Raw genomic sequence first — 24,448 nt, forward strand, 5'->3', positions numbered from 1 at the left:
AAGAAGACTAAACTTACGTTAGGAATGTATAATTATTCATTATTCATGTATTCATTATATTTAGCTGTAAACATCCTTTTAAAACCAGGAAATACATGGCAGGTATAACTCACCTAGTATTTATTGTTATTTATTTATGTCAGTGCCTAGGGACCAACCAAGAATAGGGCTCCATTGTGCCAGGTGCTGTACAAACACAGAATGATAGACAGTCCCTGCCCCCAAAAGTTTACAATCTAAATAATCTATTCTCCTTACAATGTACAGTAATCAAAACCACTTACCAGATTTTCAAAGTTAGAGAGTTGTTATAATATATATTGACCTGCTGTGAAAAGTTCATCACCCCTTTGGATGCTACACAACTCTGTCCTCGTCTGATGCTTACTCTCCCATTCTTCTTTTCTTTTCCATCTCACTGCTCTTTAATTTACACCACACAGTGGTAGCAGCAATCAAGGCAAACAGAAGATTGCTAGAAGCCACTAGCTATACAGCATAAAGCAGCACGCCTGCAATTCCTCTTTCTCTTCGTGTGCTTTGTGTAACCTTTTCCCGTCATAAATTATTCATTGACTAGTACAGTTGGTTCTAAGTATCACTGAAAGTGCCGATTTCCAGGAACTCAAACAGTATCTCAGCAGCTATAAAGAGGCATCGGTGGGTATTAGGCATGTCAGCATGGAGTAACAATCCATACAGCGCTTTACCGTGTGGTCTGTTTGCTTACACTGGCAGTGCACTCGGTATGTCTGTTTAGTGTCTGTGATTTCATCGTTCACGGAGAGGAGACTGGGGAGACTCTTTGTGAACGGTAGTGAAATCATTACAGCCTATCTAATGCTTTGAATCATAACATCTGTGGTTAGGAGAAAGGGTAGGTGATCCAGGGGAAGAAAACCATTTTGGTCAGTTTTTACATGTTATGATTGTTTAAAATTTGTTTCCTTCTCACCATAGCAACTAATATATTCAATTTGGTAGGAAAGAAAAGTCTTCAGCTTGTATGGAGATATATTGGCAGTGAATTTGACGTTAGAAATACTTGCTTTTCTTCATGGTGCACAGCGGGGTCCTGGTTTGGGATTGGGGCACCTAGGTGCTATGATGATACAAATAAATAATAATAATAATTAATAATAATACATGAATAATTAACCAGCTAGCCACTAGCCAAGGTGGGGTTACATGTGTATGTGTCTATGGCTGCTATCTGTGTAAAATGGACACGCCACTCAGAATGGTGCGCTTATGAGGCTGCAGCACATTTAAGGCAAAATGAAAAGCTGGCCTCAAAGGTCTCTCATTCACAGCTGGACATGAAGACCTGAGCTTCATGCACAAAAATGCTCACACATTTACAGAACTATGTCTGTGCACATCTCTACTGCAATGACACATGCAATTACTAGGATATTTTGATGGCTAAGTACACTTTTACTCATGCAACTGTGATGATTACATGTGCAGCTGAACTAAATGGACATGGAAACATAGGCATACAAGTGGACACTGGAAATCAATTTCTTAAAATTGATCTCATACATTTCCTTCTTCTTCATCTTCTTCTTCGATTACAGTAACTTAGAGGCCCCAGGCCAAGATCAGGTCCTCACTGTGCAAGGCACCATACGCATGTGCTGTAAGAAACAGTCTCTTCCCCCAAGAGACTGCAGTGTAACTAGATAAAAGAGACAAAATGTCAGAGAAAGTGAATGTTATCACCCCTGTTCTATAGACGGGGAACTGAAACACAAAAGTATTAGGGGAATTGCCCGAGGCTGTACCTGAAAGTTGTGGCAGAGCTGGGAATTAAATCTAGATCTGCAGTGTTACAGTCCAGTGCCTTAACCACAACATCCACATCTCTTCTTCCTCTTCTGCCACTTTTTGGGATTGTACTGGCTACACTCTAGGCAGCAAAAATCTTGAACAAAAAAATTAAGCAGAAATGGCATGAAGACAACAATAAATAAAAATAACTTGAAGTAGCTAATTGAATGTGGTGTTTTTAACTGCTGCCTCAAGTTCCTTTCCCTCCTTCCCAAACTGGCTTCCTCCCCATTACTGAAACTGATTTCATGTTGGTCTCTAACCACCTCTTCATAGCATAATCGCAGATCCAGTATTTCATTCTCATTCTCTTTGAATCTCTTCCGCTTTTCACGCTGTTGATTATACATTCTGTCCTAACAACCTATCCCCCTGGGCTTCTGCAATGCTGTGTTCTCTTGCTTCTTTTCCTGCCTATCTGATGATTTACACTAATGTGACCAAGAACCACTTAACTAAATTTTTATTCTGTTTGCAGTGTGTTGATGTAAGCATTCTGGAGAAAGAAGCTGCCATATTGGACAGTGACGGTGCTGATGAAAATACACTTCCTCGCCTGGCTGCTACAATCATTACTTTGGCTCTCCAAGGAGTCTGCCTCGGGAAAGCAAGTTTACCCACCCCAGAATTCTTTATAAAATATATTTTCAGTTCTCTAAACAGCACTAATGAACTCCAAGTAACAGGTAGGGCTGTGTATTTCAGGTTTGCCTTTTGTGTCAGTACATTTTAGGTACTTCTTAAATCAGGGTTTCAACCACTATTTCATCGTTTGTATTTGATAGGTAGAACTCTTCTAAATGTAAAAAGAAGGCTGGGAGACAAGATCCTTCTTTATTTTGAAAATCATTTGGGGCCCTATAAAATAAATAGTAATAATCATATATAAAGTGACCTCAGTTTGTCTTCGACAGCTAGTTCTGGAGATTGTATCAGGTAGATGTAGACTGGGACACAGGGAGCTTCTCAGGGCAGATGAAGTTTGTTCACCCTGTCTTGACTGGATGTTTTCTGATCTTTACTCAGAGCTCCTTTATGTATTATTTTTCCCTACCCACTTTCTGAAGTCACCAACCTCCAGTGAGACTGGAACACGTAAAGTCCATTTGGTATAGAAATTCCACTTCAGTTCTAAAAGATCTTTTGACAGATGCAACTAAACTTAACTACAAATAAGTAGGCCCAAGATTTTTTTGACTGGGCCTAAAATTAAGTAATCTAAACCAGTAGCCTTGTTTTCAACAGTGTTGAGCATCCATCTCCCATTATCTTCACTGGGGAGCTGCAGGATGCTCAGCACCTTTGAAAATCAAACCACTTATTTAAGTGCCTACCAGGGCTTTAGGAACTTAACTTTAGGCACCTACTTTTCTTGTTTGTGGTTCATTGACTAATGGTAGCTCTTTACAAGGATCTCAAAGTGCTTGAAAACATTAATTAATCTGTGTGATGCACCAGTGAGCTAAGTAAGTATTAATATCCCTATGATGTGTATATTGAGTCACAAGGGGCCAAGTGATCCCAGCGATGGTAACACAAAAAACAAGCTTGTGCATAAAAGAATTCAAGCATCTTGACTCTTAGACCTGTTCTCGAATTCATAGATCACACTCACTCCCATTAACCCTGGTTATGTAACAAACACTTTCCCTTAAAAAATGTCAGTGTAGAACTCATAAAATAATTGACTTATGACAATGAACAGAGCCAGTTAGAATGCAGAGAGGCACTGTGCTATTTAAGTAGCTATCAAGAGTGAAATCCAGATTGGGGCCACTGAAGTCAATCACAAAACTCCTGTTGACTTCAATGGAGTCAAAATTTCACCCACAGAATCCAGAGGATATTTTTAACCAGATTGGAACAGTGCTAGCATATTTTAAACCAAAACTCATTGACGTTCATCTTTTAAATATATTTACATGTCAAATATAAACTGGAAAAAAGGGCTAGAATTGGCAGCATATAGGAAAAAATGAAAATAAACTGATTACAGTGACAACTTTTAGAAAGAAGCTTTAGCTCAAGAGAAAGGAAGTAAATCGAAATCTTAGCATACATTTTTCTTTAAGAAAAAGGTCAACATTTCTTTTTTCAAGCACTGATGGGGACAATTGTTCTAAATAAAAATGAAATTTATAAAACAAAGTATTGCCATCATGTAGAAACATTCTTAACATCTGTTTGGTAGCTAAATACCCTATCTGAAATTAATTGGTGGGCTCAGCCCAGTTCTTAATGGACAAAGTCTCCATTTCACAAAAATCACCACAATGACCCTAATTCTGCAAGTTATTCCATGTTGGCCCATGGCATCCATCCACATACAATAACTTACAGGATCATGGACACTATTTATCAGTACCTCGTTGATGCTTTCAGCAGAGCTATCAATGATTATATGGCCACAAAGGGTGAACTGGCTTCTTATCTCCTAGAGATCATCAAGAGGAAAACATTAATGTGGCAGTGTGGAGACAGGGCCGCCCAGAGGATTCCGGGGGCCCGGGGTCTTCAGCGGTGCGGGGCCCCCGCTTCGGCGGTAAGTCGGCGGCGGGGCGTCCTTCCGTTCCAGGACCCGCCGCCAAAGTGCCCTAAAGACCCACGGCGGGGACCCCCAGCCGCCGAATTACCGCCGAAGACCCGGCTGCACTCCGGCGGTGGGTCCCGCTTTGGCTGTAATTCGGCGGCAGGGGGGTCCTTCTATCCCGGAGAGGAAGGACCCCCCGGCCAGCGAAGACCGGGAGTGAAGAAACTCCGGGGGCCCGGGCCCTGCGAGAATTTTCCGGGGGCCCCGGAGCAAGTGAAGGACTCCGCTCCAGGGGCCCCGAAAAACTCTCGTGGGGGCCCCTGCTGGGCCCGGGGCCTGGGGCAAATTGCCCCACTTGCTCCCCCCCCCCCAGGCGGCCCTGTGTGGAGAAGTAACTGCTTACTGTATAGCTGACTTCATACTCTAGAGCTGTCAAGATGGGATCTTCACATTTACTAGAGAAAAAAGTTATTAAAAAAGTATTGTTAAATAAATCCTCAATACTGATTTTCAATAAATATTACAGCGCTGGGGAAGTCCAAAAGACTGGAAGAAAACTAATGTTGTGCCAGTGACTTGGAAGAAAACACAAAATTGTCACTGTCAAAGAGTGCAAATGACACAAAAATTGAGATAGTGGTAAAAGTCACTTGTTCAGAGCAATCTGGATTGCTAAATAATCTGGGCACAAGCAAACAATATGTGTTTTAATATGGTTAAATAAATGTCAATGTATATATCTGGGAACAAAGAATGTATGCCCTATTTACAGAATGGTGGACTCTATCCCGGAAGCAGTGACTCTGAAAAAGATTTGAGCTGAACACAAACTCCCAATGTTATGCTGTGGCAAAAAGGGCTAATGTGACCCTGGTATATATAAACAGGGGAATCTTGAATAGGAGCAGAGATTATGTTATCTCTGTAGTTGGCACTGGTGTGACCACTACTGTAAAACTGTGTCCAGTTCTGGTACCACAATTCAAGAAGGACGTTAATTAATTGAAGAAGGTTCAGATAAGAGCTACAAGAATAATTAAAGGGTTGAAAAATATGCCTCACAGTGATAGACTCGAAGAGCTCAATCTATTTATTTTAACCAAGAGAAGATTAAGGGGTGACTTGATTGCAGTCTGAAAGTATCTACATTGGGAACAAATATTTAATATTGGGCTCTTCAATCTGGCATAGGAGGGTATAACATGATCGAATGGTTGGAAGTTGAAGCTAGATAAATTCAGACTGGAAATAAGGTGTAAATTTTTGACAGTGAGTGTAATTAACCACTGGAACAATTCAGCACAAGTGTTGTGTTGGACTCTCCATCACTGACCATTTCAAAATCAAGATTGGGTGTTTTTCTAAAAGATACACCCTAGGAATTTTGGGGGGAAAGTTCTGTGGCCTGTGTTATACAGGAGCTCCAACTACATGATCACAATGGTCCCTTCCGGCCGTGGAATCTATGAATATGATATATATTTTGACATTTTGAACAATTGCTGTTTCATCTTTCTCTTTAATTTGTGTTTATAATGAGGTAACATCACATTTTTCTAATAAATTCCTAGAAATAGACCAACTCCTAAGCATGCTGAGGGATGGAAAGACCTGCAATGCAAATGGACAAATGTACAGTCACAAAGAAAGACGTCATGGCATGACAATCAGAGATGCTGGATATTTAAATATTCCACTCACATCAAGACAAAAGAATGGGGAATATATAAGTGGTTATCACGAAGATAATGAAAGCACTGCTGATTGGGATCAGGTTAATTTATTTTTTACTATTCTTACCAACAGTTGGAATTGGATGTCAATTACAAAAGTTCAGGTTGTTTTGCAAATATATAGTGCAAAGGATAAATCACTTCAATGGATAACATTTATGAATTTTGTGATTTTGTAAAAGTCAGATACAAACACACACACACACACACACACACACACACACACACATATATATATATATAACTGGCCTTTGTGCTTTAGACTCAAGTCAAAGCAGCCAGGACATGTCTGAAAATGTAGGCTTTTTTTCTTCTTCTTTGTAACCCGGTCCTCAGGTATGGTTGCAGTCTTCTTCCTTTTCTCCTCTGGGGTTCCTGTGTTCACCTATAAGTGCACCAGGTTCCTCTACCCAAGGAAACCTCTCTTAGTGCAAAGAACACAGAGGGCCTATTTGTTGGGAAAATTCCAACACCCAACTCACACAGAGGCATGTTAATCACAGCACAATAAAATAAAATAGCGATCACAAATTCCAGAAAAATAAAACAGTAACTTGGGCTTTGTTAGGTATGGGTAGCTCAGGTGAGAGAAAAATGGAAAAGAGGAGTAGGATAATAAAAAATAAAAACAACAAAACATAAACACTACCACCTTAACGTTTTTTGGACAATTTATTTAGGAAGTTTTAACAAGTTTATAAATCTTTGATATGTAAATATCAGAAACAAAATACCCCTCCTATCATTTACAGCCAATAAAAACCGCACTGTGCTCCCTCCTCGCACCTGCTTAGGCAAATAGTTTAGGCTCAGTCTTTGGTGGGCAGTACAGCGCTGAAATCAGTGGCCAGCTTAAAACGCAATATCAAATTAAATAAAGTCTTCACACCAAGGATGGTAAGATTGTCCTTGTGGCTCTCTGGTCCAGATTCAAATGTGCAGGGTAGCTTGGCCCTGAGTGTCCTCAGCCTTTTGGGTTTCTGGTCTCTACTGAGATGACACTGATCACTGTCCCAGAAATCCCAAAGTCTTTCCTTGGGAGGAATGTGGAGGGCCAAGGGTCCTCCCTGGCTGAGTAGCTCCTTTCCCTACTAAACTGTCTCCAAACAAAACCAAAAGTAATATTTCCATACTGAACCCTTTGTCTCTGATTGGTTCTCATAGTGTTCCTTTTCAGTTCTGTCTCTGGCCTGGATCCCAGACAATCTGGGAAACAGAGTCTGAGCCTCTGTAGCCATCAGGGCCACCCAGAGGATTCCGGGGGCCTGGGGTCTTCGGCGGCAGGGGGGCCCTTCCGTTCCGGGACCCGCTGCCAAAGACCCGGCTGCACTTCAGCGGCAGGTCCCGCTTCGGCGGTAATTTGCCGGCAGGGGGTCCTTCCACCCTGGAGCGGAAGGACCCTCCACCCCGGCGAAGACCAGGAGAAGAAGAAACTCCGGGGCCCGGGACCCACAAGAGTTTTCTGGGACCCCTGGAGCGAGTGAAGGACACCATTCCAGGGGCCCTGAAAAACTCTCTGGGCCCGGTGCCTGGGGCAAACTGCCCCTCTTCCCCCCCCACCCCCCGGGCAGCCCTCGTAGCCATTGCGGCTGTCGTACAGCTGCAAATCCCCTATAGGCTTAATGTGGTATTTCAGAAGTAGCCCTTCCAAAGGGATTACATTTTTTAATAATACATTTTAAGATGATTCAAAGCCTAGTGGTTTTACTCTCTTGAGTGGATAAAAGATGTACATCTGGCTTTCATTTAATGTTCATTTTATGATATGAAGATGACACAATTGCCTTCTGATTCAATGCCATCCTGACAGTTGTTTAGCTGAGTGATTTTATTTTGAATTCATATCCCATCAGTATAATTATTTTCATTCTGGTGGACCTCAAAGGAGAGTCATGTCAATCAGCCAAGTAGATGTTTAAAGCAAATGTGGCCCCAAAATAACTTAAATGAAGATCATAGGCAGTAGTGATGCCAGGAGTACAAGGAATATAATTCCCCTGGGTGGAAAGCCAATTTACAAAACTGAGCACTTTTTAGAACTTTTTGGAACTTGGACTTCCAAGACTGTCCTTGAATCAAAGGCTGTGCATTATTCTAGACATGGCAGTCAAGCTGAGAGCCAAAGTATTTTTGTGTAGCCTTTGAAAGGTTATAAAGATACATTTGGAGAGAAGAGATTTGACATCCTTTTCTGATATCTAGCTTCTATTTTTCATTCCATTTCTCTTCTTACTAACTATTTACATTTTCCTTGACAGATCATTCCTTTAGAAGAATTTGTATTTGAATGTTATTGCTAATTTTATCTTCTGTTTTCCACACGTCCCTAAGATAGCCATTGTGTTCCATTAGTAACAGATGCTGTTACATGTAAGAAATGGACTGATTTCTTGCTTGCTTCTGCCAGTTCATTTAAGGGCTGTAATTTAGTTTTTCAGATATTAGCTTCATATTTTGATATATAATGCCAGAAAAGTAGGTCACTGCAGTCTTTTTAAAACTCATCTTTGTCTTCAATGATTTTTAAAGTGCATATAAAACTTAAGTAAATAGTAAGATGAACTAATAAGAGCTATAAGAATTAGTCACATAAAATTATATAACTCATGTCTATATGTTAATGTATGGCTTCTCATAAAGAAATCTATGTGAGGGGAAAGGAAAGTCATGCATCTATCTGGTGTTTCATAAGAGAAAATGTAAGCTCTATTTATCTTTTTCTGTATTATTCCCCTCAAAGACTGTATAGATTTTTTTCATTAATAACAAAGGCCCTTATCTTTTCGTCCTCGTGTTAAAAGGCACACAGAGGCCACGGTTTATGGTAGAAGATGCAAAGGTTCTAGTCACCTACATTCATTTGGAAGGGATATAAAACCTCATGCTTTAGAGCTTAAGACAACTTCTAATAAATGGGAGTTAATAAAAATTTCCCCATAGACAGGTTATGCCGGAACTGCCTGCTGCAAGGTTTCTTGTACCTTCCTCTGAAGCAGCTGGTGCTGGCCATTGTCAGAGTCAACATACTAAACTAGATAGACCTCTATTCACAGTGGGGTAGTTCCTGTATTATCCTGGTGGCAGGGCCACCTATGCTCATAGAAGACAAGGATCCTCAGGACTCATTGATTGATTGATAGTCCTTTATTCACTCAAGCTGTCACTAAAGTCCAAAGAGAATGTTGCCTTGGTAAAGGATGAGCAAGGACAGAAGGATTTCTCCCATTATTGGTATTACTAAAGAATAACTAGAACCTTCTTTCATTTACATGGTAATTTTCTTCCTAAAAGAAGCCAAATAGTTTTATAAGTTTAACTTATAAATTTTAATTAATAAAACTTATATATAGGGATCATTTCATCATTAGTGATATGCAGCCACCTTTGAGGTGAAAAGAACAAGCATTTAACAATGCACAGCAGTGGGGACAAGAAATGAAGAGTACCTTTACTCTCTTCAATTCAGGGTGTATGTATGTAGTCAGAATACAATTTCTTGAGCTGGAATTTTGCCAAGATATTGGAATTAGCAACCATGTTCTTATGAAAAGTGTCATGGGAACTTTAATAAATACAAATGATCAGGACCTCCATTTAATGTCTCATCTGACCAATGGTGCTGTTCCCCTAACATAATACTGGGGGACTGGTTCAGTTCTTCTGCAAATAAAGAGTGACATCAGCTAAGTAACATTTCTGCAGCATCTAATTCCCTCCCTGCCACATACATACACAAAGTACTGACTCAGGCAACAATATGGAAATCCATGTTGTACCTGAATTGATCCTTATTACTGTCATGTAATGAATGAGCATTAGAATGCAAAATCTTTAGTCGTTGTATTAAAACATGCTCCAAAAAATAAATCTTAATACCAAAACTAGATTATCTCACTAATACTTGACGGAGGTAAAAACAACAGGGTGTTTTCTACAAGTAGTAGTAAACTCCATGCAATGCTTAGTATATCTATGTTATGATTCAACTAGTAAAGCTTTATAGCTTTAATTAGCTCTATGTGTTATGAAGGGCACAGATATGCAGCACAAATACAGAGTTCATTGCAATACTACCGCAAACTCTGGCTGCTAACTTCCAACCTTTGTTCCAAACATACAAGTAGAAAGCCATAATTTAATGGATGTGGTTTAATTAGGTTGCAATTTTATTCACGTAACCTATCTGGAAGTACCTAGCTATAAATCATACAGTGGGCAGGTCATCATTCCTGCCTCACTTGTTTCTACCTATCTGGGAGAGCTGCCATCAGCTTTCCCCCTTCCCAATTTGTCTCAGCCTGTTGCTGGGATCCTGCTGCCCTCCCGTCATATGAGGATAAAGGAAGGATGGAGAAAAAAAGGGGGGCGTATCTCCATACTGTACCAGATGTTAGGAGCCCACACCCTTTTTCCAGCTTCTAAGTAAGACTTTATAACTTCCATTAGCCCAATATGTAGGGTGACCAGACAGCAAGTGTGAAAAATCGGGACAGAGGGTGGGGGATAATAGGAGCCTATATAAGAAAAAGACCCCAAAATCAGGACTGTCTCTATAAAATCGGGACATCTGGTCACCCTACCTATATGTTAAGAAGGACACAGACACACAGCACAAATATAGACCTCACTGCAAATATCCGGCCTGCTAACTTCCTAACTTCTACTGACTCTTAAAGGGTCAGCAGGTGCCATCTTTGAATACTCAATAGCAGCAGAATGCCAGCTGCTGTTAATAGTCTTAGCATTAAAAATAGTCTTGACTGAGAAATATGCTATACACATATTTAAATATAATAATGGGCCAGACCCTCAGGTGATGCAAACTGGCTTCACTGGAAACTACACTGACTCACAGCATCTGAGGATCTGGCCCCTTGAAATGTGAAAGTGAAGATGACACATAAGGTTTTCGTCAATAAACAAAAACTTCATTATCTTTTATTTTAAAAGATGTAACCAGGACAGCACAAATGGAAAATGCGACTTTTCTTTGGGATCCACTTTTCATGTTTTTTAAAGTTCATGATTCCATGTCATTTAAAAAGTCCTGCAAATCCGCATTTAACCTGAGCATCAGACTCAGTTAATGGTATCTATATTTAGTAACCACATATCCTTTCCCACATAGGCTTGCTTCTCTGCCAGTGAGCTTGTGAAGATATTTTTACAAAACAGTCCTTCGTCCATCTCTAAAGAAAATTTCAAGCAAATCAGCCCAGCGATCATTCAGCAACTACTGAGCTGTTCTTGTCAGCTTACAGAATCCAAGCAAACAAAGCTGCCACCAACAACTCTGGAAAGTGAGTTATGTTGCCATTGTGAAGTATTGCATTGTGCTAATTCAGGTGAAGGGTTGCAGGAGTTTAGCTTTCTGGAGCCTTTGTATTCATTAGTAACTAAGAATCCTGTGGCACCTTATAGACTAACAGACGTTTTGCAGCATGAGCTTTCGTGGGTGAATACCCACTTCTTCGGATGCAAGCAGTGGAAATTTCCAGGGGCAGGTGTGTATATATAAGCAAGCAAGAAGCAAGCTAGAGATAACGAGGTTAAATCAATCAGGGAGGATGAGGCCCTGTTCCAGCAGCTGAGGTGTGAAAACCAAGGGAGGAGAAAGTGGTTCTGTAATTGGCAAGCCATGAATTACAGAACCAGTTTCTCCTCCCTTGGTTTTCACACCTCAGCTGCTGGAACAGGGCCTCATCCTCCCTGATTGATTTAACCTCGTTATCTCTAGCTTGCTTCTTCCTTGCTTATATATACACACCTGCCCCTGGAAATTTCCACTGCTTGCATCCGAAGAAGTGGGTATTCACCCACGAAAGCTCATGCTGCAAAACGTCTGTTAGTCTATAAGGTGCCACAGGATTCTTTGCTGCTTCTACAGAACCAGACTAACACGGCTACCCCTCTGATATTAGTAACTAAAAGACAAAACACCCAGATGTTTATACACCAAAGAATTTCACAGCGTGCGTGCTACACAGTACCATACAATGAGAAGTTCAGGGATCCAGTAACTATATCACTCTCTTATCAAAAGAACTCTCATTTGGGCTGATTTTTCTTCCTTCTTAGATGCTTGTCAGAGATACAGACAGTAGGTATAATGGCTATAGTGCCATGAGAGGACCTCCCAGTAGTAGAGACTGGGGCCTACTTTGCCCCTATGTTTCTCCAGTTTTACATTGGCATAACTTTATTGGTTTCAACTGGGATGCTCTGGCATAAAACTGGAGTAACGCAATGATGAATCAGGCCTCGGTGCTGTAACATCTGTTATTTTACACCATGATATGCTGAATTAGTAGTGTTAAGATGCTCTCCAGAAAGTAAATGTGTATGAAAAGTGCAGATTTTCACGTTGTGAAATTTTCACAGTGAAAGTGAAGGTTTTTGTGAGATGTTGTTGTGAAAATAAAAATTAGCAGCTTTTCAAGCTCATCTACTGTCCTATGGCAAGAAAAAATTAGCTCCAGGCTTTGTACACCTTGGACTGTAGAAAGAAACCAATTAGAAAAATTTCTCAGGGCACATATCAATCCATTCAGTGCCTATGTCTATTGTATTGTGCCTTACTCACCTGGTAGCTTGCCAGCTTCATTGGGGGCTAATAAATGTTCCCCATGCATCCTTCCATCTGTCTGGAATAGAGCTTTAGCTCCCTGAACTACAATTGTTAGTCAAGATGGTCAAGGATGCAACCCCATGCTGTGGGTGTCCCTAAAGCTCTCATTGCCAGAAACTGGGACTGGATGACAGGGGATAGATCACTCGATAATGGCCCTGTTCTGTTCATTCCCTCGAAGCACCTGGCAGTGGCTGCTGTGGGAAGACAGGATACTGAGCTAGATGGACCGCTGGTCTGACCCAGTATGGCCATTCTTAGGTTCTTAAACTGGATTAATTAGGCGGCTGCTGGGAATGGACTGAACCACAGTTCCACATTGTATATTTGTACTGTCCGTGTGCATTGATTAAACAACATGGTAGATCATTGGCTGGAAGGAGGTTTGTAGACATCCCACTAGTACTCAAAGGAGACAGGAACCTACAAAGTAGCAAGAGGTACTGAGACTCCGCAAAAAGAGTTATTTATTTTCTTCAAGTCCCTGTTACCGTAGTGTCTCACACTCTTCCAAGTATTCATCCTCAAAACATCTCCATGAGGTAGTGAAGTACCATCATCCCCATTTTACAGCTGGGATACCAAGGCACAGAGAGGCTAACTGACTTGCTAAGGCCACACAGGAAGTCTTTCACACAGCTGGGAATTGAACAAGAGTCTTTTAAAGCTCAGGCAAGCATCCAAACCACCAGATCATCCTTCCTTCTCTAATGGTGATCTCTTTGGAGTGAAAGAGACCATGTGTGAGAGATGAAGGCCTTTTGACCACATAGGTCTCTTTGCAGGATTAAGGCCTACATTTGAGGAGTCTCCCAAAAGAGAAGACAGGCAAATGACCTGATGTAAGACAAAAGTAGCCTAATGACCTGAGTTTCATTCCCAGATTTTTCAGTTAGTTGCTGGGTGGTCAGGGGCAGCTCTGTTTTTTGCCACCCCAAGCATGGCAGGCAGGCGGCTTTCGGTGGCGTGCCTGCAGGCGGTCCGCTGGTCACACGGATTCGGCAACACACCTGTGGGAGGTCCACTGGTGCTGCGCCATCGGTGTCCCCGCCACCTAATTGCCCCTGAAGCCGTGGGACCGGCGGACCTTCCTCAGGCACACTGCCAAAAGCCGCCTGCTGGCTGCCCTCACAGCAACCAGCAGGCCGCCCCCCGTGGCTTGCCGCCCCAGGCACGTGCTTGCTGCGCTGGTGCCTGGAGCCGCCTCTGTGAATGGTCTTGAGTAAGTCACTTAGGCCTAAATTTTCAAAAGTGTCTGCTAATGTAGGGTGCCTTAGTGTTTGGGTGTGTAACTGGCGTTACGTAGGATCCAATGTTCTGAGGTGCTGAGCACTTTCTGCTCCTGGTGCATAAAAAAAACTTGATGCACCCAAATTAGTGGACACTTTTGAATATTTTGTCTTTAATTTCTTTGTGTCTGTTCCCCATTTTGTGACTTACCTACCTCACAAGGGTGAAGGGTGTGGTGTGTATTAGTTAGTTCATGTTGTACAGCAGCTTAAAAATGTAAGCACATACATGTGGGTAACCTCCCAATCACTCTGCTGAATTAGGAAAAAGAGGTTATCACTCCTGATCGCATCCCTAAAGGAAGTGTGTCCACACCACACAACAAATTCAATTTGGAACAGTAGGCGTGATGTGTTCACAGGAGGCCTATGAGCTGTCTACTAAGAGCATATTTATCTCTTTAAGGCATGAAATCCAGTGGATTCAGCATTTTTACCTACAGGTCTTTGGCCAATGAATGCTTTAGAACATAAAAACGGCCATACCAGGTCAGACCAAAGGTCCATCTAGCCCAGTATCCTGACTACTGACAGTGGCCAATGCCAGGTGCCCCAGAGAGAGTGAACCTAACAGGCAATGATCAAGTGATCTCTCTCCTGCCATCCATCTCCATCCTCTGACAAACAGAGGCTAGGGACACCATTCCTTACCCATCCTGGCTAATAGCCATTTATGGACTTCACTTCCATGAATTTATCCAGTTCTCTTTTAAACGCTCTTATAGTCCTAGCCTTCACAACCTCCTGAGGTAAGGAGTTCCACAAGTTGACTGTGCGCTGCGTGAAGAAGAACTTTATTTTATTTCTTTTAAACCAGCTGCCTATTAATTTCATTTGGTGACCCCTAGTTCTTGTATTATGGGAATAAGTAAATAACTTTTCCCTATCCACTTTCTCCACATCACTCATGATTTTATATACCTCTATCATATCCCCCCTTAGTCTCCTCTTTTCCAAGTTGAAGAGTCCTAGCCTCTTTAATCTTTCCTCATATGGGACCCTCTCCAAACCCCCCCTAATCATTTTAGTTGCCCTTTTCTAGTGCCAGTATATCTTTTTTGAGATGACGAGACCACATCTGTACACAGTATTTGAGATGTGGGTGTACAATGGATTTATATAAGGGCAATAATATATTCTCAGTCTTATTCTCTAGCCCCTTTTTAATGATTCCTAACATCCTGTTTGCTTTTTTGACCGCCGCTGCACACTGTGTGAACATCTTCAGAGAACTGTCCACAATGACTCCAAAATCTTTTTCCTGACTCGTTGTAGCTAAATTAGCCCCATCATATTGTATGTATAGTTGGGGTTATTTTTTCCAATGTGCATTACTTTACATTTATCCACATTAAATTTCATTTGCCATTTTGTTGCCCAATGACTTAGTTTTGTGAGATCTTTTTTAAGTTCGTCACAGTCTGCTTTGGTCTTAACTAACTTGAGCAGTTTAGTATCATCTGCAAACTTTGCCACCTCACTGTTTACCCCTTTCTCCAGATCATTTATGAATAAGTTGAATAGGATTGGTCCTAGGACTGACCCTTGGGGAACACCACTAGTTACCCCTCTCCATTCTGAGAATTTACCATTAATTCCTACCCTTTGTTCCCTGTCTTTTAACCAGTTCCCTTTTATCCCATGACAGCTTAATTTACGTAAGAGCCTTTGGTGAGGGACCTTGTCAAAGGCTTTCTGGAAATCTAAGTACACTATGTACACTTTGCAGACCTTGAACCCCCTCTTCCTTCTGTTATGCTGCCTGTCCCTTATATATAGCAAAACAATGTGGTACAACTCAAGAATTTCCCTCCTGTTTATTCCCACAGTTCAGAATATAGGGTCTCAAATAATTGTTAAAGCTGGACTTGGTTTTATTCTGATTTCTTTTCCACAGAGTATGGCTACAGCACTGTTGCAGTTTTACTTATTACTATTGGATCTATGTTTGGTACAACCCTCATTTTCTTCAGCTCCTGTCAAGAAATCTATACACTCATTTTACAGCTGTTTGTGGGTTTAGCTGTTGGGACCCTCTCTGGAGATGCTCTGCTACATCTTATTCCACAGGTAACATGACGGTTTGTATTTTCAACATGAAGTGTTCTTATATATATAAAGAAATGCATATCTAGTGAAGCTGCATTCCTTTGATTCTCCCGCAACACTGATTGACAGGAACTCAGATGCTCTCATCTTTAAAAAATAAAGCTGTCTATGAGATCTGAGAACCAGCATTCTAGTTATACTAGGGGCTATGTAAAATCAGAAAGAGATTTCAGGTTGGGAAATAAAGAAGCAGAAGCCAAAGAATGATGAATGCTGAAGAAACACAAGTACTGTTTTAATATATAGGTACTCAGTGATTAAAAGAAATGGGGGGGAGTATATGAAAAACAGGTAAGACAGGGCTAGCTCTAGGTTTGTGTGGGGCTCTGTGGCAAGTGCCAACAACTTTTCTCAGCTGGTGTAGTCAGGGAGGCTGGACTGCCAGGCCTACCTCCTCCCCTCACAGGGTTGTTGGAATGGAGTTCTGTAGCACAGAACCCATAGAAAATACAGGGCCTTATGCAAGCTGCACACTCCACATATGCTTAAGGCAGGTCATGTAAGGAGAACTGATTCAGGAGAATGCTGTTCAGAGTTTTCCCTGAGCATCAGCAGCCCCAGACCCAAGTTGTTCTAAAGTTCCAGGGGCTTTCAGAGACATACAGTTCTGCTGTCATGAACTGCAGTAAAAACACCTCAGTGGTAGGATTTTCTTTTACATTCACAACATCTATTTTACATACATGACAGTGTAAAAGAAAAGACAAGCCTTTGATTAGTTATTCATTTGGTTTTTCTGTTTTTTCTCTGTATTGCACAACTCAGAATAAGTAACTGAAGGGTTCTAACAAAAGGGGTTTAACAATTTCATTTACTTGGTAAGTTGGGCAAAACACATTTCTGATGCTTCTCCATCTTAAAATGTTCATTCTGGTTTAAGAGATAGTAAAAGTTCTTTGAGGTATTCCATATAACTAAAAATGGGAAAGACCATCAAAACCAGTAATATTTCTGGAACTAGAGCTGGGAGAGATTTTCAAAAGCACCAAAAGGATTTAGGAGCACTAGGTCTCATTAAAAGTCGGTAGAATTTGTGCTCCTAAATCCCATGTGTGCTTCTGAAATTCTCCCCCTCAACTTTTAAAGTGCTGTGTCCAGTATGTATCTCTTTTAAAGTGCCAGCTTTCAAATGAAGTCAGAACACCTCCAAGGAAGGTTATGATGTTCTTTCACAACATAGAAACTGGAGCAAAGACCATGAGCAGAAGGGTTAATTGATTATTTTCAGCATGAATTTGACTTTTGAAGATGATCCGAACAATTTGTTAAACTGTAAACATCTAAACAAAATATACAAAGGAAAATCCTCTTGTCAATACAATTAAATCTGCCTCTAGAAATAATATTACTTTTACTGGGAAGAGATAACAGAAGCATAATGGAGGCCATTAATAATTAATTTCATTAATCTATACTGGTTTTCCAGCACAGCAACTTAAAATACAATTAAAGTCTTGAGAGTGGTAATAAAAGTAAAGTTGAGGGATAAAGCTATTATAGCTTACTCTAGCAAAAGTCAAAACAATTTTCCCCCTTTTATTTCACCTCTATATCTAGATTCTTGGTTTACATAAACATGAAGCTCAGGAGATGGAACACATCTATGAAGGGAAAGAATATGTCTGGAAAATGTTGGGAATGATTGGAGGAATTCATGGATTTTTTCTGATAGAAAAATGTTTCTTTCTTTTGGTATCACCAAGTGATCAGGTAGAACTTTCTTTTTACCCCTTTTAAAATCCTTTTTGTTTTTGAGATTATAAACTGCACAGTAAATTTGAAAAAGCTTTTGGAAAAATAATTGCCCTTGCTTAGAAGTGAAATGAAGCATAAACTGCCTCTTCCCAAATTGCTCCCATCAGACTGATTTTGCTTTGTACCATTCTGTTTTGGTGCATAGGTTTGATGTGTTGAACTGTAAAAAAGGCCAGTTATTTTAATTATTGTATTCTATAAGCAGACTTCCGTGGCTGGCATGGGAACAGGTAAAGAGCATGTCTCTCTTTGAAAGAGTAATGAGAGTTTCTTTTCCTAGGCATTGTTTGAAGAGCTCAAAGACTCACATGTTATCCAGGCTTTTTAAAATGACACTTTAAAGAATTATACTTTAAAATTTACCAAATTGCTTATAATTTTCTACCCCAAAGGATTTTGAAAATTAGTATAAATGTTGAGCTCCGTAGACTCCTGCATTATATGGGTACTGTCTCCTTGTTGGCTGCTCTGCTCTCAGTAATTCTATTATTTTATCTCAGTGTGCCTTGTGTTTGAAAATGTCATTATGTACCAGATATAATGTAGCACAAAATGTGATGCTTCATTAAGTCTCTGAGTATGGGAGGCTCTCTTAATGCCACTTCAAATGGCATTTGCTGCTGCTGTTTTACAAAGGATGCTTAATCAGAGGCCTAATTTAGATATCTGGGTCCCAATCCTGTATTCTTCATAAACCCAAAATACCTACTACCTTTGAGGAATACAGGATTGTCATAAAAATTATGTAAAATGAATGGAATGTGAATATTTTGCTAACTATATTATGTGGGTTTGCTTTTAAGATGTTAAGAGCAAAGTTGAAATCTACTATATAAAGAATAATGAATAAAGAGAAAGGGACTTTATAATTTTTTTTACAAGACTTTAATAAACCCATTCGGTTGAGGGCCATCTGAACACTAAACCTTAAATAATTTGTTTATCCCAGCTTGTAACTCTAAACTTCAGCTTTAAAAAAATAATTTCCTATAATACCCTCTGGTTCTCACAGATTTTTCTGGTTCAGTTTGCAGTTTTCTGAGCTGAAAAGGCATTAACAAATGTTTATCACAGCTAGCATTCTTTTCAATTGTTTTTATTCTCAAGTCAACAACTTTCATAGGTCAAATAAAAGCTATATCTGAACATGAAACTGACAGAGGCTGCACCTGTGTTCATCTGGCTTCAGAACTAATTGCAAAGCATCTTCATCCAGCAGGGCCTTTCATTAGTTAATGGGCACTTGGGGCATTCCCATGATCTTCCAGTGGAATCTGAATTAAATGACCATTCAGGCAGAGGCAAAACTACTTCAACCATACAGTTGGTAGGTTACTGATATGAAATGCTTTACTAACTTGATTTCCTTCTTTCTCTGTGTTTCAAAAAATAAACCCAATTAACTTCATAACTGAATAATATTTATAGTGTTTATTGATTTTTGCCTTATTCCATGACCTCAAAAAAGAATGTATTGTCAGAAATCTGTAAATTTGTTAGACCACAATAAGCATTTTCAGACATATTTTATTCACAAATATTTACAAAGCCAATCTATCAATATATGTCAGGTCGATGTAATAAACCTCCATATATGCCACTTCCCTAGAAGATTTTTAAAACATCTACTTTCTTCCTGGTTTTCCAATGTAAATCACATCTCTGAGGAGCCAGATCCTTCAGTCCTTATAGCGGCAATACTCCCTTCAATCTTCAAGTTGGAGTAAGGACTGCAAGATAGTGTCCAAAGAGATTATAGTGTATAAATTAGTTACCAGCTGAAAACTTGGGCTATATGCAGTCATTTTTCCATTAACATGAATAATATGTAAACAAAACCAGATGGGCTGAAAATAGTGCTTTCCCATTAGAAATTCTGTAGGTTCCCATTAGATCTATGGAGAGTGCCCAAGCAAGATGTTCGATAGATACACACACACACACACACACACACACACACACACACATACTCAACTACTTAAATTGATAGGTTTTGGCATTTTTGGAAGCACAGTTTGTTCTTCATATTATATGTAGTTTCAGGATATGCTAATTGTAGTCTTGTTATTTTAGTCAGAGAATCTCAAACTTTCCCATATTATGGTCCACATTTAATGAAGAGATGGTTATCAACAAGAGCAATATGAGCCAGTATTGGTTCACAGAACACAGTTTGGGAACTGTTGACTGAATGCCTGTAAGCAGACCAGTGAAGATAATTTACTAAATTTTGACCCCATATGGTCACTTCCAGTTTCTTCATTAAGTAATCAATCATTCCTTTCAGCTGGCAAACTGAAAGATCATCCTAAAGTTACATATTGATAATATGAACTAGTGTGGCTTGGCTTGTTTGAATGAGAGCTACCCATTTTTTTCAGGATCATATGGGTAACAATGAGACAAAACACTGGCTGACTATGAAGAGATATTAAAAAGACTGGGACTTTTTAGCTTGGAAAAGAGATGACTAAGGGGGAGATCTGATAGAAGTCTATAAATCATGAATGGTGTGGATAAGGAAGTCAAATCCCCTGTCTAGACAAAGGCTGACAAAGCAGAGGAGACACAATGCCACTGTGAAGGACATATTCATCACTTCTCACTAATCATTTTATCTCTGCTTTTATTGTTTTTTTGGAAGGGGTCAGGATGCTCTAGCAGTGAATGTGAATGCTGATGAAATAAAATGTGCTGTACTACAATTCTGATGCAATTAATGAATTGGATATGAGGGACTTTTTTATTTGCATCTCAGATAGGGTGACCAGATGTCCCAGTTTTATAGGGACAGTCCCGATTTTGGGTCTTTTTCTTATATAGGCTCCTATTACCCCACCCCAGTCCTGATTTTTCAAATTTGCTGTCTGGTCACCCTAATCTCAAACAGCCCTGTTAGCACATTTTGAAGAATAGAAGGGAGAAATGGGACGGGAAGAAGTATGTGAGGATGGGCTGGAAGAGGGAATAAAGTACTAAAATCAGGGATCTTTGTTACCTGATCATGTGTGCACATTTTTGCTACCTACTGTCTCAATATCCACGTGGCCAAGCATCTCAATATCTGCCTGGTTGCTATGTATTTTTTTCATCTCCTCAAGTCTTGCAATTTCACAGAGAAACTACACCTGAGTGATGTAGAAAGTTTTAGGTGTAGGAGTGTGAAAAATTCATATGCCTCATGTGTAGTGTAGACAAGCCCTTAGTTATGGACTCCAATCTTCACCATTTTTCTTTCAAGATCCTGTAGCTGCATGCACAGTCGTGTGATGCAACAAAACCCATTATCCCATGAGAAACTGTACCAAAATGCTGAATTATAACTTAATCGTTTTTCAGCTCTGCATTTCCAGCTCAAAAGTTTGTTTCATCTCTGAAATGTGTTTTTCTCAGGGCACTACAATGCTACTGAATTGTTTTTGTTTGGGTCTAAATTAGACTGTAAGCTCCTGGGGGCAAGGACAATCTCTCTTGTGCGTGGAGTTCAGTAAATAATTCTAATGATGATAATAGTATATATTGTAGATGGCAGCAGCTAACTTTTCCTTTAATGAACAGTGAATCTATTTAAGTTTTCACTGTTTAATAACAGCAGATCAAAACAATCCCTCTACGATGACCCAGTCTCTTTCCTTTTAATTAGAGAAGTCCCGAAGACTCTGAGTCTGAAATTCCTCCAGACAGCAAGGCGACAAGCAGCAAGAGTAAGTATTGATAAAAAGATTAAACAAGCAGCATAAAAAAACCTTAAGGCCTGAGATGGGATTGAAAGTGTGAAACAGGCTCAGCTCTGTGTTTTCTATGTATTACGTCACCATGTCTGATTCTGCCTGGCTACATAATTAAATCTCTGCTTAAAGACCCGTTTCCAGCCAACCAGACCCATAACTGTAAAGTTCATTAATCTTATACTGTCCTTGCTTCAATGTTTGTTTACCCACCCTTGCAAACTACTTTACTGAAGCCCTTTACTTAAAGGGAAACCCCCACATATTTACCACCAAACATCTTTTTATAATTGTAGACCTTGCTTGGGCCTTTCCTTATTGCAAAGATATTGAAATTGTCATCACTTCTCATTTTCTGGCTCTCTCACCACACTATAATTTCCCTTCTGACTTTTTCTGTCTCCTTTATGGTAATGAAATCATGGTTATTAAAATCAGTGGTGACTTGTTCCTTATATGGGACTCTGGGCTCATAATACTTCTCAGTCTATCAGTAGCTTTAGACTGAACTGATATCCCATTAAATAATTTTGAAATAGTTTTTACTTCTCTGCTCTGCTTTTCCTTAATTTAAGAAATAAGAAAAAATGATGTGGACCTAATTCTGCTCTTGATTGCACGCATGTAACCCTGTTGAATTCAACAGAGCAGCAGGAGTGCTACTGGGAAATAGCATTTTACTAAAATCTATATATTTATCTTATTCTACTCCCCTTTATCCAGTGACAATTAATTTCAGGACATGACCCTGAATTCTTGGTAGTCTCACTGTCTTCTGCCAGCCCTTTAGTGTTATTCTCTGATACTGTGGAATTCATTTCCATTTCAGGGCATAGATCTCATTTTTGGAAAACTGGATTTCCATTGCTTGAATCTGACCTTCCCTTCAGCATACAATCTAGTCCCAGTTTCACTGTCACTATCTACTCCATCTGTCAATGGTTCAGTGCTGTTCAGTCATCACTCTCTACTAATCATCTAAAACATGTTCCACACAAGGTCAAGATTATCTGCTCCAAGTACAGCATGCCTGTATTTGGGAAAATTTCCCAATTATCTCTTTTTCAGTATTCTGTGTTTGATTTCATATTTTGGCCATAACTATCAATTCTTCTCTGCATTAGAAGGTTAGGAGTAATAGTTGACTGAAAGTATGTTTTGAAAAATAACTAACTTTCAAAGGTTTTGTACTGATTTTTTTTATCATGATCCCTTCTGTTAATATCAACAACCCATATTATCACTTTGTAATTGTATTTCCTGATTCACATTAGACTAACCAGAAGTCCTATAGGCACTTAGTGTTAGCCCTGAAAACATTGAACTAGAGCCCTATGCATGAGCAAATGTAAGGGTTAAGCCATTACCTTGTAAGAACTTCAGAAGTGTGATCTGTAGTAGAAATGCTACCCACCAGTAGCTCTATGAAAATTAAAGAGCAAAATTCCAATCCCTGGTTTTATGCAAAGAATCAATTGAAATTTGCATGTTAAATGCAACGTTGTTCAAAGAAGAAGAATTTGTATCCAAATACTCATTTTCTAAGAGGTACTATAAGAAGTTTTACAGTCACAGCAGAAAAGTGCATTGACATAATTGCTAATAACACGATTTAGATTTAAAATAGAACTAAAATAAATTAGGTTAAAAGCACTCCAATTTTTTCGTGTATGTATTTACTTAAATTTCAGTCAAGTGTGTTCATATAGGTTACATTTGCACAAGCTTTAAAATGCCTAGCACTTCATAAAGTTAACCTGACTCCCATTTTATATTATAGATAATAGGCTGGAATGAGTTCCAGCCATTATAGTATGTTTTCTTCAACAACTGTTACTAATAAAACAGGCTAATAACATCTTGTGCCGAGCCACAATTTCACCCTAGCCAGTGCATATTACAAATCACAAACTTAATGTAGTGCAGCAATCTGTTATTTCTATGTAATTCTTGTCCTGCACTATTGAGTATAAACTGCCTATAGTGTTTAGAAAGAGCTATTTAAGCTGGGGACAGGCACGTCTGGCTCTGTGAGCTGGCAGGAAAATCTACCAAGCCTGCCAATATTACTGAATCCCCAGAGCTTCCAGGCAACTGGAGAGGATTTTCTGAATACAGTTGTAGGACTTTATTTTCTGTGTGTTTTCTTTTATAACAGTTTTGAAGGCTTCAGTTCTAGCCAGTTTACGTAAGAAAAACATCTCTCCCATCTCCTTAAAAACACTCTCCTCTACAAAAATGCCACTGCAGTAAAACCTCATAACAACATTCAGTGAGGTCTGTGGAATGCCACATTACATCTCCAGGTTGTCATGCAGTAGCTGGAGGGGAAGGAAGAGTCAGGAAATAGATGAGTTTATAGAGGCAAACCCTGCCACTGCCTTGACAGCTACAGAGGGATAGCTCAGGGGGGATAGTTCAGTGGTTTGAGCCTTGGTTTGCTAAACCCAGGGTTGCGAGCTCAATCCTTGAGTAGGCCGGGGCAAAATCGTACTTGGTCCTGCTAGCAAAGGCAGGGGGCTGGATTCAATGACCTTTCCAGGTCCCTTCCAGTTCTATGAGATAGGTATATCTGCATATATTAAAGAGGCAGGTGTTGGCAGTGGGACTGAATCAGTAGAGTTCCACTCTATTGGCAGAGTGGAGGGGCAGTAGGCAAGATTCCCTGGAGGCATGCAGATATGCATTGTAGTCAATTGGGCAGAATGTATGTACCAAGGGAGGTGCAGGACATGGGGAGCCAAGTATGGGTTGCAAAGTCCACTCACCATTGAGCTGGAGTAACCTCCATGTAGCAGTTCTGCAGCTGCAGGAGATGGTTCCTTCCCTCATGCAGGCCAGCT

The 24,448-nt window shown here is 40.0% G+C and overlaps 1 protein-coding gene and 1 long non-coding RNA gene across 4 annotated transcripts in view; one reads left to right on the forward strand and one right to left on the reverse strand.

The window, feature by feature from the left end:
- SLC39A12 (solute carrier family 39 member 12) overlaps window positions 1–24,448 on the forward strand; it is a 37,234-nt gene that overhangs the window by 5,586 nt on the left and 7,200 nt on the right. Inside the window, exons 3-9 of one of the 3 annotated variants that reach the window (XM_045007810.1) lie at window positions 2,312–2,519; window positions 5,935–6,137; window positions 11,225–11,396; window positions 15,911–16,083; window positions 17,680–17,832; window positions 19,094–19,204; window positions 21,521–21,581. In XM_045007810.1, coding sequence (XP_044863745.1) covers window positions 2,312–2,519; window positions 5,935–6,137; window positions 11,225–11,396; window positions 15,911–16,083; window positions 17,680–17,832; window positions 19,094–19,204; window positions 21,521–21,581 — 1,081 coding nt within the window. Of the gene's footprint in view, window positions 1–2,311; window positions 2,520–5,934; window positions 6,138–11,224; window positions 11,397–15,910; window positions 16,084–17,679; window positions 17,833–19,093; window positions 19,205–21,469; window positions 21,582–24,448 lie in introns of those variants that run through there. The other 2 variants (XM_045007812.1, XM_045007813.1) reach the window with 2 other exon arrangements.
- Window positions 1,431–24,444, reverse strand: LOC123365154. The gene is made up of 3 exons (XR_006577452.1): window positions 24,374–24,444; window positions 1,788–1,927; window positions 1,431–1,681 (listed from the first exon to the last, which is right to left on the reverse strand). It is a non-coding gene; the product is annotated as an uncharacterized LOC123365154 (long non-coding RNA).

This window comes from Mauremys mutica, chromosome 2 (assembly GCF_020497125.1).
Source record: "Mauremys mutica isolate MM-2020 ecotype Southern chromosome 2, ASM2049712v1, whole genome shotgun sequence".
Lineage (NCBI taxonomy): Eukaryota > Metazoa > Chordata > Testudines > Geoemydidae > Mauremys > Mauremys mutica.